The 14,410-nt window shown below is 41.0% G+C and overlaps 3 protein-coding genes across 4 annotated transcripts in view; 1 reads left to right on the forward strand and 2 right to left on the reverse strand.

The window, feature by feature from the left end:
- Window positions 1-4,363, reverse strand: part of LOC133544892 (peroxisomal trans-2-enoyl-CoA reductase-like) — a 24,187-nt gene extending 19,824 nt beyond the window's left edge. Inside the window, exons 1-2 of the mRNA XM_061890123.1 lie at window positions 4,294-4,363; window positions 1,900-2,052 (exon numbers count right to left, since the gene is read on the reverse strand). Of these exons, the coding sequence (XP_061746107.1) occupies window positions 1,900-2,052; window positions 4,294-4,363 (223 nt within the window). The remainder of the gene's footprint in view (window positions 1-1,899; window positions 2,053-4,293) is intronic.
- On the reverse strand, window positions 4,324-12,708 carry LOC133544898 (large ribosomal subunit protein eL43). Its single transcript, XM_061890136.1, has 4 exons — window positions 12,562-12,708; window positions 8,933-9,061; window positions 8,736-8,818; window positions 4,324-4,488 (listed from the first exon to the last, which is right to left on the reverse strand). Exons 1-4 carry the CDS (start codon window positions 12,562-12,564, stop codon window positions 4,425-4,427), a joined length of 279 nt encoding a protein of 92 aa, XP_061746120.1. The 5' UTR covers window positions 12,565-12,708; the 3' UTR covers window positions 4,324-4,424.
- Window positions 12,709-12,786: 78 nt separating this feature from the next.
- LOC133544894 (cilia- and flagella-associated protein 410-like) overlaps window positions 12,787-14,410 on the forward strand; it is a 21,943-nt gene continuing 20,319 nt past the window's right edge. Inside the window, exons 1-3 of one of the 2 annotated variants that reach the window (XM_061890129.1) lie at window positions 12,787-13,046; window positions 13,129-13,147; window positions 13,252-13,298. In XM_061890129.1, coding sequence (XP_061746113.1) covers window positions 12,865-13,046; window positions 13,129-13,147; window positions 13,252-13,298 — 248 coding nt within the window. In that variant the 5' untranslated portion in view covers window positions 12,787-12,864. The remainder of the gene's footprint in view (window positions 13,047-13,128; window positions 13,148-13,251; window positions 13,299-14,410) is intronic. The other variant, XM_061890130.1, reaches the window with a different exon arrangement.

The following is a 14,410-nucleotide window of genomic DNA, read 5'->3' on the forward strand; positions in this document are numbered from 1 at the left end:
TATTCTGAAGCTAACCAATAATAAACTAAATACTTCTTACTATTATTGCGACTTCTTGAACATGTGCGGTAGAAAACGGATGGATGGGTTAAAATGAATGAGAATGTTTTATATTTTGAACGCTGTGGTTACCAGCGGAATTGTTCTTTTCTTATCGTGTTAAGCAATGTTAGCTAATATTTATATGAGAGCCAGACGCAGTCATCAAAAGAGCCGCATCTGGCTCGAGAGCCATAGGTTCCCTACCCCTGTCTCATATGGTCCCCTAGTGTCCAAATAACTCTTAATTAAGTCTTTGTTACTTAGAATATGTTCCCCATACTGAAGTGTTACCAATATTTTTTAACAATATGGATTGAACTTTCACAGTATCATGTTAGACCCGCTCCACATCCATTGCTTTCGGTCCCCTAGAGGGGGGGGGGTTGCCCACATCTGAGGTCCTCTCCAAGGTTTCTCATAGTCACTGGCGTCCCACTGGATGTGAATTCTCCCTGCCCACTGGGTGTGAGTTTTCCTTGCCCTTTTGTGGGTTCTTCCGAGGATGTTGTAGTCGTAATGATTTGTGCAGTCCTTTGAGACATTTGTGATTTGGGGCTATATAAATAAACATTGATTGATTGAACAGTGAATACAACTAAATGTGTGCATTTTAAAGTTAGACCAACATTTTTAGAGCATAATAAGTCTCTTATTCTTGTTATTAACATTGTTATTCTGGAGCTAACAAATAATAAATAAAATACTTCTTACCATTAATGCAACTTCTAGGATTGATGGAATAAAACGCATGAGAATGTTTTTCAATTTGAACGTTATTTTTAACCTTGTGATTACCAGCCGAATCATTCATTACTTATCGTGTTAAGCAACGTCAGTTAAGATTTACCTGAGAGCCAGATGCAGTCATCAAAAGAGCCACATCTGGCTCTAAAGCCGCAGGTTCCCTACCCCTGAGCTATAGTTACATTAATCAGTAATGTAGCAGCCTCGTTTTGAATGGCAGCGTCCCTGCTATCACATTTTGACAAAAAATATAACAATTACATAATGCTGTAATAAATTAAGCATGCTGAGTTGACTTGAAACTGTTTAATGTTGCACTTTTTAAATGTAGAAGAAAGGTTTTGTCATTTTATTTAATCAAAGCAACAACTTGAGGCAATGTGGATTAACGTGGGCAGAAGGATCATAGTGTTCCCAATGTTAAAAGGATAAAGCCATTGTTTACAAATTTGGTAAATAAATAACAAAAAAATTAATATTTTGTTGTTTTCTTACTGTACCGAAAATGAACCGAACCGTGACCTCTAAACCGAGGTATGTACCGAACCGACATTTTTGGGGCGGCATAGCTCGGTTGGTAGAGCGGCTGTGCCAGCAACTTGAGGGTTGCAGGTTCGATTCCCGCTTCCGCCATCCTAGTCACTGCCGTTGTGTCCTTGGGCAAGACACTTTACCCACCTGCTCCCAGTGCCACCCACACTGCTTTAAATGTAACTTAGATATTGGGTTTCACTATGTAAAGCGCTTTGAGTCCCTAGAGAAAAGCGCTATATAAATATAATTCACTTCACTTCACTTTGTGTACCGTTACACCCCTAATTAACTCGCTGTAATAAAAAAGACAATATAACATACATCCATAAACGTGGATGCATGTGAAAAAGTGCAATATATTTATCCGTACAGTAATCTATTTATTTATTAATATTTATTATTTATTTAATAATATATGCACCTTATTGCTTTTTTTTATTTTTTATTTATCCCGCACTACCATGAGTTTATGTAACGAAATGTGTGTGCCAAAGTTCACTAGACCCTCGCCATCTTCTTTCAAAAAAAAAATAAAAAAATAGTACATTCGGAGTAAATACACGAACAAAGAGGACTCACCCAACTCCACCAGCTCAGCAGATATGGCTTTACCGATGCCAGTCGCTCCTCCGGTCACAATTGCAACTTTGTGCTCGAACAAGCCCGGTCTGAAGACACTACGGCCCGCCATGTTTGTTTGTGTTCCCGCTGCCCGGATACTTCCGGCGCCACCTGCTGGGGAGGAAAAAAAATACTGCAGCACTTCCGGAATTAGTACTTTAATGATTCCTTCAGGAATTTTAAAATATATATTTATAAATTATACCCCCCCTATCAAGGTTTAAGTCTGCAGGTGTTTCATTCCTCTCCTGATAGTCAACAATTAGTAGAAATAGTGTAATAATAATAATAATAGATTTTATCCGCAAAAAAAAAAAACACTTTACGTTGAGCAAACCACCTCAAAGTGCCACAGTGTAAAAAAAATAGTAATAATAATAAAAATAAATAAAATATAAAACAGCATTCATGTCTACAAAAAGCCTTTTTTAAAAGCATCCACAGTCTGTGGCGCCCTCAGGTGGTCAGGGAGAGCTTTCCACAGACTTTCCATAGTTCCTAGCTATGTCCGTGGAGGTTAGAGGAGGATTTGGGGGTGAGCAGTTCTTTAAGGTAGAGGGGGGAGGCACTGGTGGGTTAGGAGGGAGATTTTGCATTCAATCCTGAGAGGAACCGGATTTGAGTTGGTGTGATGTGGTCATGTTTCCGCACTCTCATCAGGATCCCCGCAGCACTATTTTGTATGTATCACATACAAGTAGTATATATATAACAAAAGCTATGAATTTCTGTGGCGACTTGTCCAGGGTGTGCGCTGCCTTCCGCCCGACTGCAGCTGAGATAGGCGCCAGCGACCCCACAAGGGAATAAGCGGTAGGAAATGGATGGACACAAAAAGGTATTTTAGACGAGCGCAGAACATATTTTTCAAAAGTTAATACAGAAACTATATGAAAATGAACAGAAAAACTTGTCAAATTTGCCCCTTTTTTGTTTGACCAATAGCTACCATCCATCCATTTTTCTACCGCTTGTCCCTTTTGGGGTCGCGGTGATTCGCTGGAGCCTATCTCGGGCAGAAGGCGGAGTACACCCTGGACAAGTTGCCATCTCCTACCATCCATCCATTTCCTACCGCTTATTCCCATTGGGGTCGCTGGAGCCTATCTCAGCTACAATCGGGCGGAAGGCAGGGCACACCCTGGACAAGTTGTCACCTCATACCATGTTAAATATAAAAAAAATAAATAAGATTAGAACGAGGTTTCCTTAGCAGAACCACCAGGTTCTGTACCAGCTTCTTACCTCAGACCATAAAACTGATCTTGAACGCATCATAATAATCCCCTCAAAAAAGGATTAACTGGCTGGACTATAAAGACAATATAACATACATCCATAAACATGGATGCATGTACTAAAATGCAATATATTGATCTGTACAGTAAGCTATTTATATCTGCACCTTATTGCTCTTTTATCCTGCACTAACACTAACTAATGCAACAAACTTTTCTTGTCTGTACTGTAAAGTTGACATTTGAATGACAATAAAATGAAGTTTAAGTCTCTAAATGTAAGATGTTTTCATTGTGCAAACACTGCTTCTTCTAAATCCCACTGGGAGAAAGCGACAATTTCCCTATTAATTTGAGCGAGGATGAAAGATTCGTGGATGAGGAAATTTAGAGTGAAGGACTAGGAAAATGAAAAGAAAAAGGCGAGGGCAGTGGGAGCGATTCAGATGTTATTAAGACACATTTATTAGGATAATTCTGGAAAATCCCGTATCTGCTTGTGTTCCTAGGGTGATTATATGGTACCTGGAAGTTGGAGGGGTGTGGTGACCACAAGTGTCTCTGGTGGGAGGACGCAAGCTCCGTTCATGTCTATGGTAAGAGCAGACTTATCACCACAATTTTCTCACCGAAACCTGCCGGTTGACATGTGGTCGGGAACCATGTTCGCTGGACCGCTCTGTTCCATAGTAAAGCTTCACCTTCGGGAATGTAAACAAGGAAACACCGGTTGTGTTTGTGTTGTTAAAGGGAGCTGCACTACACCGCTTCCCAGCTACATCTTTCTTCTTTGACGTCTCCATTATTAATTGAACAACTTGCAAAAGATTCAGCAACACAGATGTCCAGAACACTGTGTAATTATGCGATTAAAGCAGACGACTTAAAGCTTGGATCGGGCTGGAAAAAAAATGTCCGCTACAATACGAGACGTTTTCAACAGGATACTTCGCACAAAATTTAAAATTGCAATTTAGTAAACTAAAAAGGCCGTATTGTCATGTGTTGCAATGTTAATATTTCATCATTGATATATAAACTATCAGACTGTGTGGGTCTCAGTAGGCCTTTAAGTCATGTAATGTCATTTTTGCTGCAAACATTTTGAACTCACTTGTAATAAAATAAAAAAATGGACGCAAAGTTCCACTCCAGACAGCTTTATTGTTGGATGTTGAGACCATGTCCAGGTTGGTTCATTTATGAAAACAAAGTCCCAAAACCTCCAGTGATTATCTCATGACTTTACTGGTCCTTCAACTCCTTCAGTCTCCTGATGGCAGACTTGACTGTGACGGCAGAAGTTGTGCTGGGGGAAAAACACACCGTTATTTCCATGAATACAATACTTTGTGTACATGACACTAAACTGATACTATACTTCTGCTTCTTGCAAGGACAAAACTATACAAGATCAAACAATCAAAAAGATTCTTCCCCAGGTGCATATAGCTCCGTGCAATCTAACCATGCAACTACAGAGTGCTTTGAAGGCACGTTCAGGCTGCCAGGAGTGCTTTACTGTCAACTCAGAGGCAGTCTTGCTCAACTTCAAAACATTTATCAAGATCAGGGGTGTCTGAAGAGCCGCTAGCAATTTTTTTTAATCCTTAAAAATGCAAAGAGAAAAAAAAAGTGTGATGAAGGAGCAAACAGCTGTGATGTAATGTGAAAAAGTTAAAATGTTGGCGCTAAATGTTGTTCGTAACAGGCGATACCAATCAAGTTTTAACTGTAAATCTTTTGATTTTTTTTTTTGAGTACTATCTACAGTTAAACAACGTTTTATTGCATTCAGTTGGCACTAAACAGTCAATAGTACACAGTAACTGAAAAAACCCCAAAAAAACTAACATATATACAATTCATTAAAATCCTTTTTGGCCTCTAGGTCTTCCTGTGTTCAAGGACTTATCTGAATTTGTAAACCAAAAAAAAAAAAAAAAAAATCAATCTAATCATTTTAGTACCAATCATACTCATTTTTACCCTTGATGGCACGACCAATTTGTTATCACCAGGAAGGATGAGATCACCTACCTAGCTTCCATTCTAGAGGCTAATCTTTCCTGTGATAAAATGGCAACCAAGGTGATCAAAAAGGTCAACCAAAGAACGAGATTCCTCTACAGAATCTCCTCTCTGGTCAACAAAAGCACCTTGAGGATTCTAGCGGGAACTCTCATTCAACCCTTCTTCCATTACGCTTGCACCTCCTGGTACCCCAGCACCTCCAAAACCCTCAAATCTAGACTCCAAACATCCCAGAATAAGCTAATCTGGTTACTTTTAGACCTCCACCCCAGATCACACCTCAATCCAACCCACTTCTCCAAAGTGGGCTGGCTCAGGGTGGAGGACAGAGTCAAACAACTTGCACTGAGCCTGGTCTATAAAATCCGCTACACCTCCTTGATACCGAAGTACATGTCAAACTACTTCCTTAACGTAAATGACCGCCATAACCACAACACCAGGGGGAGCTCCACAAACCACGTTAAACCCAGATTCCGATCTAACAAAGGTCTTAACTCATTCTCTTTCTATGCCACATCAATGTGGAATGCACTCCCAACAGGTATAAAAGTAAGTGCATCTCTATCCTCCTTCAAAACCGCACTAAAACAACACCTCCAGGCAACTTCAACACTTTACTAATACCCATCTCCCCGGATTATAAACAACTCAAATGTACTTCTAATGTATATACTTGTTCTTATGCTATGTGAACTCACTATGTTCTCTGCTGGCTGTACATATCCTACTAAATAAGACCTACACTGTTTCAATGTCCACATTTCTCTGTTGATGCAATTGTTGATGACTGAAGTTCTGATATCAACCAAAGCTCCTCATCCCACCCCCCGGATTGTAAATAATGTAAATAATTCAATGTACATACTATGATGATTAACTTGTGTGATGACTGTATTATGCTGACAGTATATATTTGTACCATGAATTGATTAACGTGGACCCCGACTTAAACAAGTTGAAAAACTTATTGGGGTGTTACCATTTAGTGGTCAATTGTACGGAATATGTACCGAACTGTGCAATCTACTAGTAAAAGTATCAATCAATCAATCAATCAATCAAAAAGGACCCTCTTATGTTACCTTCTCTCAACTTATCTACTTCTTAATTTCCTGTTAATAGCCGATTACTTTTCATCAGCACTTTTTAATCTTTACTAAGCACTTAATTATTCTGTTTTAGACAGCTTAACGTGTAGTTTATCTAACAGCGTACCTGCACCTGCTTGTTCTCGGTTTAGCATCCCAAGCCCCACCCTCCAGTGATAATGTTACTTAATACTTATGTGGCTTTTTTGCCGTAATGGAGGCAATTATCTTAAAATGTATGGAGATACACAAGTAGCATTTAGGGGGAATAAAAAATATGATATTAGCCAGCGGTTAACAGCTTTTGTGATCGACACTGATAGCCATGAATTGGCAATGGTGATCGTGTACATTTAAGAAGTGAAGTGAATTATATTTATATAGCGCTTTATCTCTATTGACTCAAAGCGCTTTACATAGTGAAATTTTTACATTCAAACCAGTGTGGGTGGCACTGGGGGCAGGTGAGTAAAGTGTCTTGCACAAGGACACAACAGCAGTGACTAGGATGGCGGAAGTTGCTGGCACAGCTGCTCTACCAACCAAACTATAATGCCCCTAGAAAATTGTCTGATATTTATGCTAATAAAGCTTACAAGCAAGCTGTTTTTTTTCTTCAAAACAAAATATCATAATCGGTTTTGAAAGTGAACAATATCGAAATGGCCCTTTCATCCTTTGATTTGTCAGTGGAAAATAGGTATTTTGAAGATGTATTTTTGCAACAAAACATCTAAAGCTAATATATTAACATACTGCACAGGGCACCATCTTGGAAAAAAATATCACAAGTAGTAAAAACCCATTGAAACGTGTACATGACTGATATCCATCCAATTTCTACCGCTTATTCCCTTTGGGGTCGCTGGTGCCTATCTATCTCAGCTACAATCGGGCGGAAGGCGGGGTACATCCTGGACAAGTCGCCACCTCATCGCAGGGCCAACACAGATAGACAGACAATATTCTCACCCACATTCACACACTAGTACAGGTGTAGGGAACCTGTGGCTCTTTTGATGACTGCACCTGGCTCTCAGACAAATCTTAGCTGACATTGCTTAACACGATAAGGAATAATTCCGCTGGTAATCGCAGTGTCAAAAATAACATTCAAAATATAAAACATTCTCATGCATTTCCATCCATCCATCCGGTTTCTACTGCACCTGTTCAAGAAGTCGCATTAATGGCAAGAAGTATTTTTTTAAATTTTTGGTTAGCCTCAGAATAACAATGTTATTAAAAATAATAAGAGACTTATACTCTAAAAATGTTGGTCTTTCTTAAAAATGCACGCATATAATTGTATTCGGTGTTAAAAAAATAAATTAAATGGCTCTCACGGAAATACTTTTAAAAATATTTGGCTTGTATGGCTCTCTCAGCCGGGCTTCACGGTGGCAGAGGGGTTAGTGCGTCTGCCTCACAATACGAAGGTCCTGCAGTCCTGGGTTCAAATCCAGGCTCGGGATCTTTCTGTGTGGAGTTTGCATGTTCTCCCCGTGAATGCGTGGGTTCCCTCCGGGTACTCCGGCTTCCTCCCACTTCCAAAGACATGCACCTGGGGATAGGTTGATTGGCAACACTAAATGGTCCCTACTGTGTGAATGTTGTCTGTCTATTTGTGTTGGCCCTGCGATGAGGTGGCGACTTGTCCAGGGTGTAACCCACCTTCCGCCCGATTGTAGCTGAGATAGGCGCCAGCTCCCCCCGCGACCCCATAGAGGGAGTAAGCGGTAGAAAATGGATGGATGGGCTTTCTCAGCCAAAAAGGTTCCTGACCCCTGCACTAGTATATGGGAAAAAAACTGAAAGACCAAAGGGCGTGTATAATTTTTTTCTCTTTGGATTTTGTTTGACCTACAAGACATATCTCATGTGGTTGCTTAAAATTATATATAAACTAAGTGATATTATAGTAGAAGAATCAGAATAGTTTTTATTGCCATTGTTTGAAAACGGGTTCACAAACTAGGATTTTTTTTACTGCAATGGTGCAACATAAAACACAGAATAAGTAATAAAAATGAGTTGTAACTGAGCTATCAGATCTTAGTGAATTAGACTTCATATTAAATTCATATCAACATTTTTCAGACTAAAAAAACTCAATTAGCACCTATAAATATATTACGACTTCCTTTTAATGTCATTTAAATTTGAACTTTACAGTACAGATAACAACAACATTTTGTCGCATTAGCTCGTTGTAATACAAGATAAAAGAGCAATAAGGTGCAGATGTAAATAAATAGATTACTGTACAGATAAATATATTGCACTTTAGCATTTGCATCCATGTTTATGGATGTATGTTATATTGTCTTTATATTCCAGCTAGTTAAACCATTTTGGGGGGGAATAGAGGGAATTATTATGATGCGTTCAAGAGTCAAACTTAACATTCAGCAGGACAGATGCTACTTACTTGTAAGTCCAGGCCCCTCCGGCCACGGTCTTCATGCAGGACCCGCAGTGCCAGATACCCACAGCCTTCCTCTTCATCTTGGTCTGCATTTAACACATCAGAAGAATCCATACATTTAATCGCAAACATAAAACGATGACAATCACCATGCTATCAATTCCGCTGCGTCTAACAATCGTCACACTCTAAAAGCTTACCTTCCCACAGAAAGAGCAGGTGTATTTAGCGTGCTGGGAGATTTCTATTTTCTTCACCATCTTCCTCAGCGATGCGCCATAACGCGTGCCATATTTACCAACGATCCCCACCTTCTTGGTGCGCTTGGCCTGTGGAGGAACACACATTACAGCAATTGAATGAACAAATGTGACAACACACCAGACATCACAAATTGATAGTATTAGGTCAAAAAATATTTGGGGAAATCGGCTTTTAACTGCTAAATTGTTTAGACTAGGGCTGGGCGATATATGGAATGGACTCGATTAGGGCTGGGCGATATATCGATATATCTCAGGTTTGTCTCTGTGCGATATAGAAAATGACTATATCGTAATAGGGCTTCACGGTGGAAGAGGGGTTAGTGCGTCTGCCTCACAATACGAAGGTCCTGCAGTCCTGGGTTCAAATCCAGGCTCGGGATCTTTCTGTGTGGAGTTTGCATGTTCTCCCCGTGAATGCGTGGGTTCCCTCCGGGTACTCCGGCTTTCTCCCACTTCCAAAGACATGCACCTGGGGATAGCTTAATTGGCAACACTAAATTGGCCCTAGTGTGTGAGTGTTGTCTGTCTATTTGTGTTGGCCCTGTGATGAGGTGGCGACTTGTCCAGGGTGTACCCCGCCTTCCGCCCGATTGTAGCTGAGATAGGCGCCCGCGCCCCCCGCGACCCCAAAAGGGAATAAGCGGTAGAAAATGGATGGATGGATATATCGTAATATTCGATTATATGTTCTCACACCGTTGCTTTAAGTTGCGTGCATTACATTACTGGCGTGTCCCACTACTTCTCGTCTCCTTCTCACAGACGGAAAATAAGCCCGCCTTCTTACATATGACACATACTGTTGCGCATGTAGCGTCACACGCTCTCGCCGAGAGCTAACGTTAGCATGGCTAACGTTAGCTGAGGCAGGTCGAGTTGCATTTAGCTGCGTGCATCACACAACAGGCGCTTCTCACTCCTCCTCGTCTCTCATTCTGACAGATACGGAAAACAAGCCCGCCTTCTTACATGCGTCAGAACTCTCGCCGATCAGAGTTAGCAGCATGGCTAACGTTAGCTGAGGCAGGTCGAGCGAGCGGAGCTTGTGACAATACAAGAGAGAGATGGTGCGAAACTTATCACAAATGGAGAGGAAGAACAATAAATGGCCAACATAAAGAGCAGGGGGTCCATCATCTGGCGGTGGTTTGGCTTCAAGTGGGAAGATATTCAGCAGACAACAGCAATATGCTGTTCAATGTACGTACTATGATGATTAACCTGTGTGATGACTGTATTATGCTAATAGCATGTATTTGTACCATCAATCAATCAATGTTTACTTATATAGCCCTAAATCACTAGTGTCTCAAAGGGCTGCACAAACCACTACGACATCCTCAGTAGGCCCACATAAGGGCAAGGAAAACTCACACCCAATGGGACATCGGTGACAATAATGACCCAGTGGGACGTCGGTGACAATGATGACTATGAGAACCTTGGAGAGGAGGAAAGCAATGGATGTCGAGCGGGTCTAACATGATACTGTGAAAGTTCAATCCATGAATTGATTAACGTGGACCCCAACTTAAACAAGTTGAAAAACTTATTGGGGTGTTACCATTTAGTGGTCAATTGTACGGAATATGTACTGTACTGAGCAATCTACTAATAAAAGCATCAATCAATCATGCAAAGTATGCAGCAGAAGCGTTACTACAAAATGTAGCAACATCATTAATTTGTTCTTTCATTTAAAAAGTCACCCGTGAGAGAATGAAAACTATTTAATAAATACAGTTTTGGTCAATTGACTTAGTTGTGATTTCCCTCTCTGCATGAAAGTTTAAAAGGAGCATATATTAATGCAGTATGAAGAAGAATGTTTTAAAGTAGACACATAGAATCATCATCACATCCAGAAGTACGCGGATGACACAGCCATCGTCGGGTGCATCAGGGACGGCAGGAGTTTCGGAACCTGGTGAGGGACTTTGTTGTCTGGTGCCACACCAACCTCTTGCAGCTCAATCCGTCAAAGACCAAGGAGCTGGTCATTGACTTTGGGAGGTCGAGTCCACGGTCACAACCTATTGTGATCGAGGGAGTTGAGGTACAGACCGTGGACTAATTCAAATACCTCGGGGTTTGGGTGGACAATAAGCTGGACTGGACTGTTAACACGGACCACCAGTACAAGAAAGGACAGAGCAGGCTGTACTTCCTCAGGAGACTGCACTCCTTCAACATTTGTAGAAAACTCCTGTGGATGTACTACCTGTCTGTGGTTGCCAGTGTTCTGTTCTACATGGTAGTGTGCTGGGGGGGGGGGCAGGACATCTAAGGACAGCCCCAGACTTGAGAAACTGATCAGGCGGGCCGGTTCTACAATCGGAATGAAACTGGACACATTGGTGACGGTGGCAGAGAAGAGGACTGTGGACAAACTAGTGAGCATCCTGGATGATGCCAGTCACCCTCTGCATAGTGTTATCAGTAGCCAGAGGAGCCTGTTCAGTGCCAGACTGCTTCATCCCAAGTGCAGGACTAATAGACTCAAAAACTCCTTTGTCCCACACGCCATTAGACTGTACAACTCCTCTCTGGGACGGGGGGTAGGGGGGTATTGGGACGGCATAGCTCGGTTGGTAGAGTGGCCGTGCCAGCAACTTGAGGGTTGCAGGTTCGATTCCCGCTTCCGCCACCCTAGTTACTGCCGTTGTGTCCTTGGGCCAGACACTTTACCCACCTGCTCCCAGTGCCACCCACACTGGTTTAAATGTAACTTAGATATTGGGTTTCACTATGTAAAGCGCTTTGAGTCACTAGAGAAAAGCGCTATATAAATATAATTCACTTCACTTCACTATTAGGATGACAGGGGATGCAAAACATTAACAGTGCAATACATTTTCATAACATGGTCACTACTGCCTACTTTGTCTTGTTATATTCTTATTTTACTGTTATATTGTTATTCCCATTGTCTTTATTCTTTTTGTAATATTTCTCTATTTTGTTTCCTTTTAAACCCCCATTATTTACTGTGGTGCAAAATAAGTACAAAACAGCACCAGGGGGTTGCAAACTCAATTAGGTATCTAAAATACAATACAATATATATATATACATATAAATATAAATAAAGTGCAAAACCTTAGGCTCACACAAGTTCAGTAAATACAATTAGGTAAATAATTACAATTAGAACCATTCTCACATGAGACTAGTCAAAACGAGTGACGTCATAATACTGCGACGGCTAGTTAGCCCGGCTAACCCGATTTAATCTAACCCAGCACCAGCGCTTAGACATTATAGAGACATTTTGGTACATTTTTAATATAGTATATTTGTAGTTATTTAGGGCTGCAGTGTGTTGCAAACGTTGCACCTCACAGGCTATTCGTGCCGTTACGCGCGAAAGGCAGCCATTTTTTTTTTGTATGTGAGTGACACACAAAACTATTTCATCTACTGACGGTAGCTTTTAAACAACACATATATACGGCAAGGCAATGTTTAAAATGTCAGGGAGCTCTCGGATACGACATATTATACATTGGCAGCCTAGAAATTGATAGATTGACACAGATTCGACAAGGGACGTTCAGACTTACCATCGTTTCAGTGGAGACGTCGATCCAAAGAGGAAGTACACACTGCGCAGGCGCGATTTACCAGCTTTTGGTGCATTGTGGGAATGTGTGTTTAACCTTTGACGTCCTAATTCATGCATTAAAAAAATCAAATAAATCAAAATAATGTACATATATGCATTATTTCAAGCATGTTTGTAGCAGAACATAAAAAAAAATTGTACGTTCTCTTGTTCGTGTTGGTCGGTAACTAAGGGCGCTGTAGTGAATGTGCGCACGCGCGGTGGGGGCAATGGCCATCAACATCTCCTCTGCCGAGTTCAAATGTTTGTCCATTTATGTTACAACGCTCCGGTTTGTCCGCGAATAGCTTTCATTTTGGATGTACTGTGTTTATTTTTTGTACGTATGCAAGTGACGGTGCCTGCCATGAAGCTAACACGCAAGCAGGTTCTCACCGAAGCCAAGGCCCCCGACTTGGAAAGCGTGAGGAAATTGAACTGCTGGTGAGTGCTCAATGAAAAATACTATGACGTAAGCAAATGGACAGATGACGTCACCTTTAAGGTTGTGTTGACTTTCTTGTAGGGGATGTAAACTGACCGATGTGAGTATGAACACGTGTACTTATTCTTGCTTTATAACCAAATGATGAAACCATCCTTGTCCAAAACCATGTTATATGTTATATCTGCACTCTTTATTCTCCAGATTTCTATTCTATCTCAAATGCCAAATATTGAAGTGCTCACACTAAGGTGGGTTACATCATTTTCTGACAGATTTATAGGCACGAGTTGGGAAATTGTGTTAGATGTAAATATAAACGGAATACAATGATTTGCAAATCATTTTCAACCCATATTCACTACAAAGACAAGATATTTGATGTTCAAACTCATAAACTTTGTTTTTGTTTTTGCAAATAATCAGTAACTTAGAATTTCATGGCTGCAACAGGTGCCAAAGTAGTTGGGAAAGGGCATGTTCACCACTGTGTTACATCACCTTTTCTTTTAACAACACTCAATAAACGTTTGGGAACTGAGGAAACTAATTGTTGAAGCTTTAAAAGTGGAATTCTTTCCCATTCTTGTTTTATGTAGAGCTTCAGTCCTTCAACAGTCCGGGGTCTCCGCTGTCGTATTTTACGCTTCATAATGCGCCACACATTTTCCATGGGAGACAGGTCTGGACTGCAGGCGGGTTAGAAAGTACCCGCACTCTTTTTTTTACAAAACCACACTGTTGTAACACGTGCTGAATGTGGCTTGGCATTGTCTTGCTGAAATAAGCAGGGGCGTCCATGAAAAAGATGCCAGCATATGTTGTTCCAAAACCTGTATGTACCTTTCAGCATCAATGGTGCCTTCACATATGTGTAAGTTACCCATTTCTTGGGCACTAATGCACCCCCATACCATCACAGATGCTGGCTTTTCAACTTTGCGTCGATAACAGTCTGGATGGTTCGTTTCCCCTTTGGTCCGGATGACACGATGTCGAATATTTCCAAATACAATTTGAAATGTGGACTCGTCAGACCCCAGAACACTTTTCCACTTTGCATCAGTCCATCTTAGATGATCTCAGGCCCAGAGAAGCCGACGGCGTTTCTGGATGTTGTTGATAAATGGCTTTCGCTTTGCATAGTAGAGCTTTAACTTGCACTTACAGATGTAGCGACCAACTGTATATAGTGACTGTTTTTCTGAAGTGTTCCTGAGCCCATGTGGTGATATCCTTTTAAGATTGATGTCAGTTTTTGATACAGTGCTGTCTGAGGGATGGAAGGTCACGGTCATTCAATGTTGGTTTCCGGCAAAGCTGCTTATGAGGAGTGATTTCTCCAGATTCTCTGAACCTTTTG

The sequence above is a fragment of the Nerophis ophidion genome, linkage group LG28, assembly GCF_033978795.1.
Source record: "Nerophis ophidion isolate RoL-2023_Sa linkage group LG28, RoL_Noph_v1.0, whole genome shotgun sequence".
Classification (NCBI taxonomy): Eukaryota; Metazoa; Chordata; class Actinopteri; order Syngnathiformes; family Syngnathidae; genus Nerophis; species Nerophis ophidion.

Bases quoted from the DNA above. Each gene is read 5' to 3' on its own strand.
- LOC133544898 (XM_061890136.1), bottom strand. The intron at 8,819-8,932 runs GTAAGCTTTTAG...TGTTAAATGCAG, and splicing joins CCTGCTCTTTCTGTGGGAAG to ACCAAGATGAAGAGGAAGGC. The intron at 4,489-8,735 runs GTAAGTAGCATC...TTTTTCCCCCAG, and splicing joins GGAGGGGCCTGGACTTACAA to CACAACTTCTGCCGTCACAG.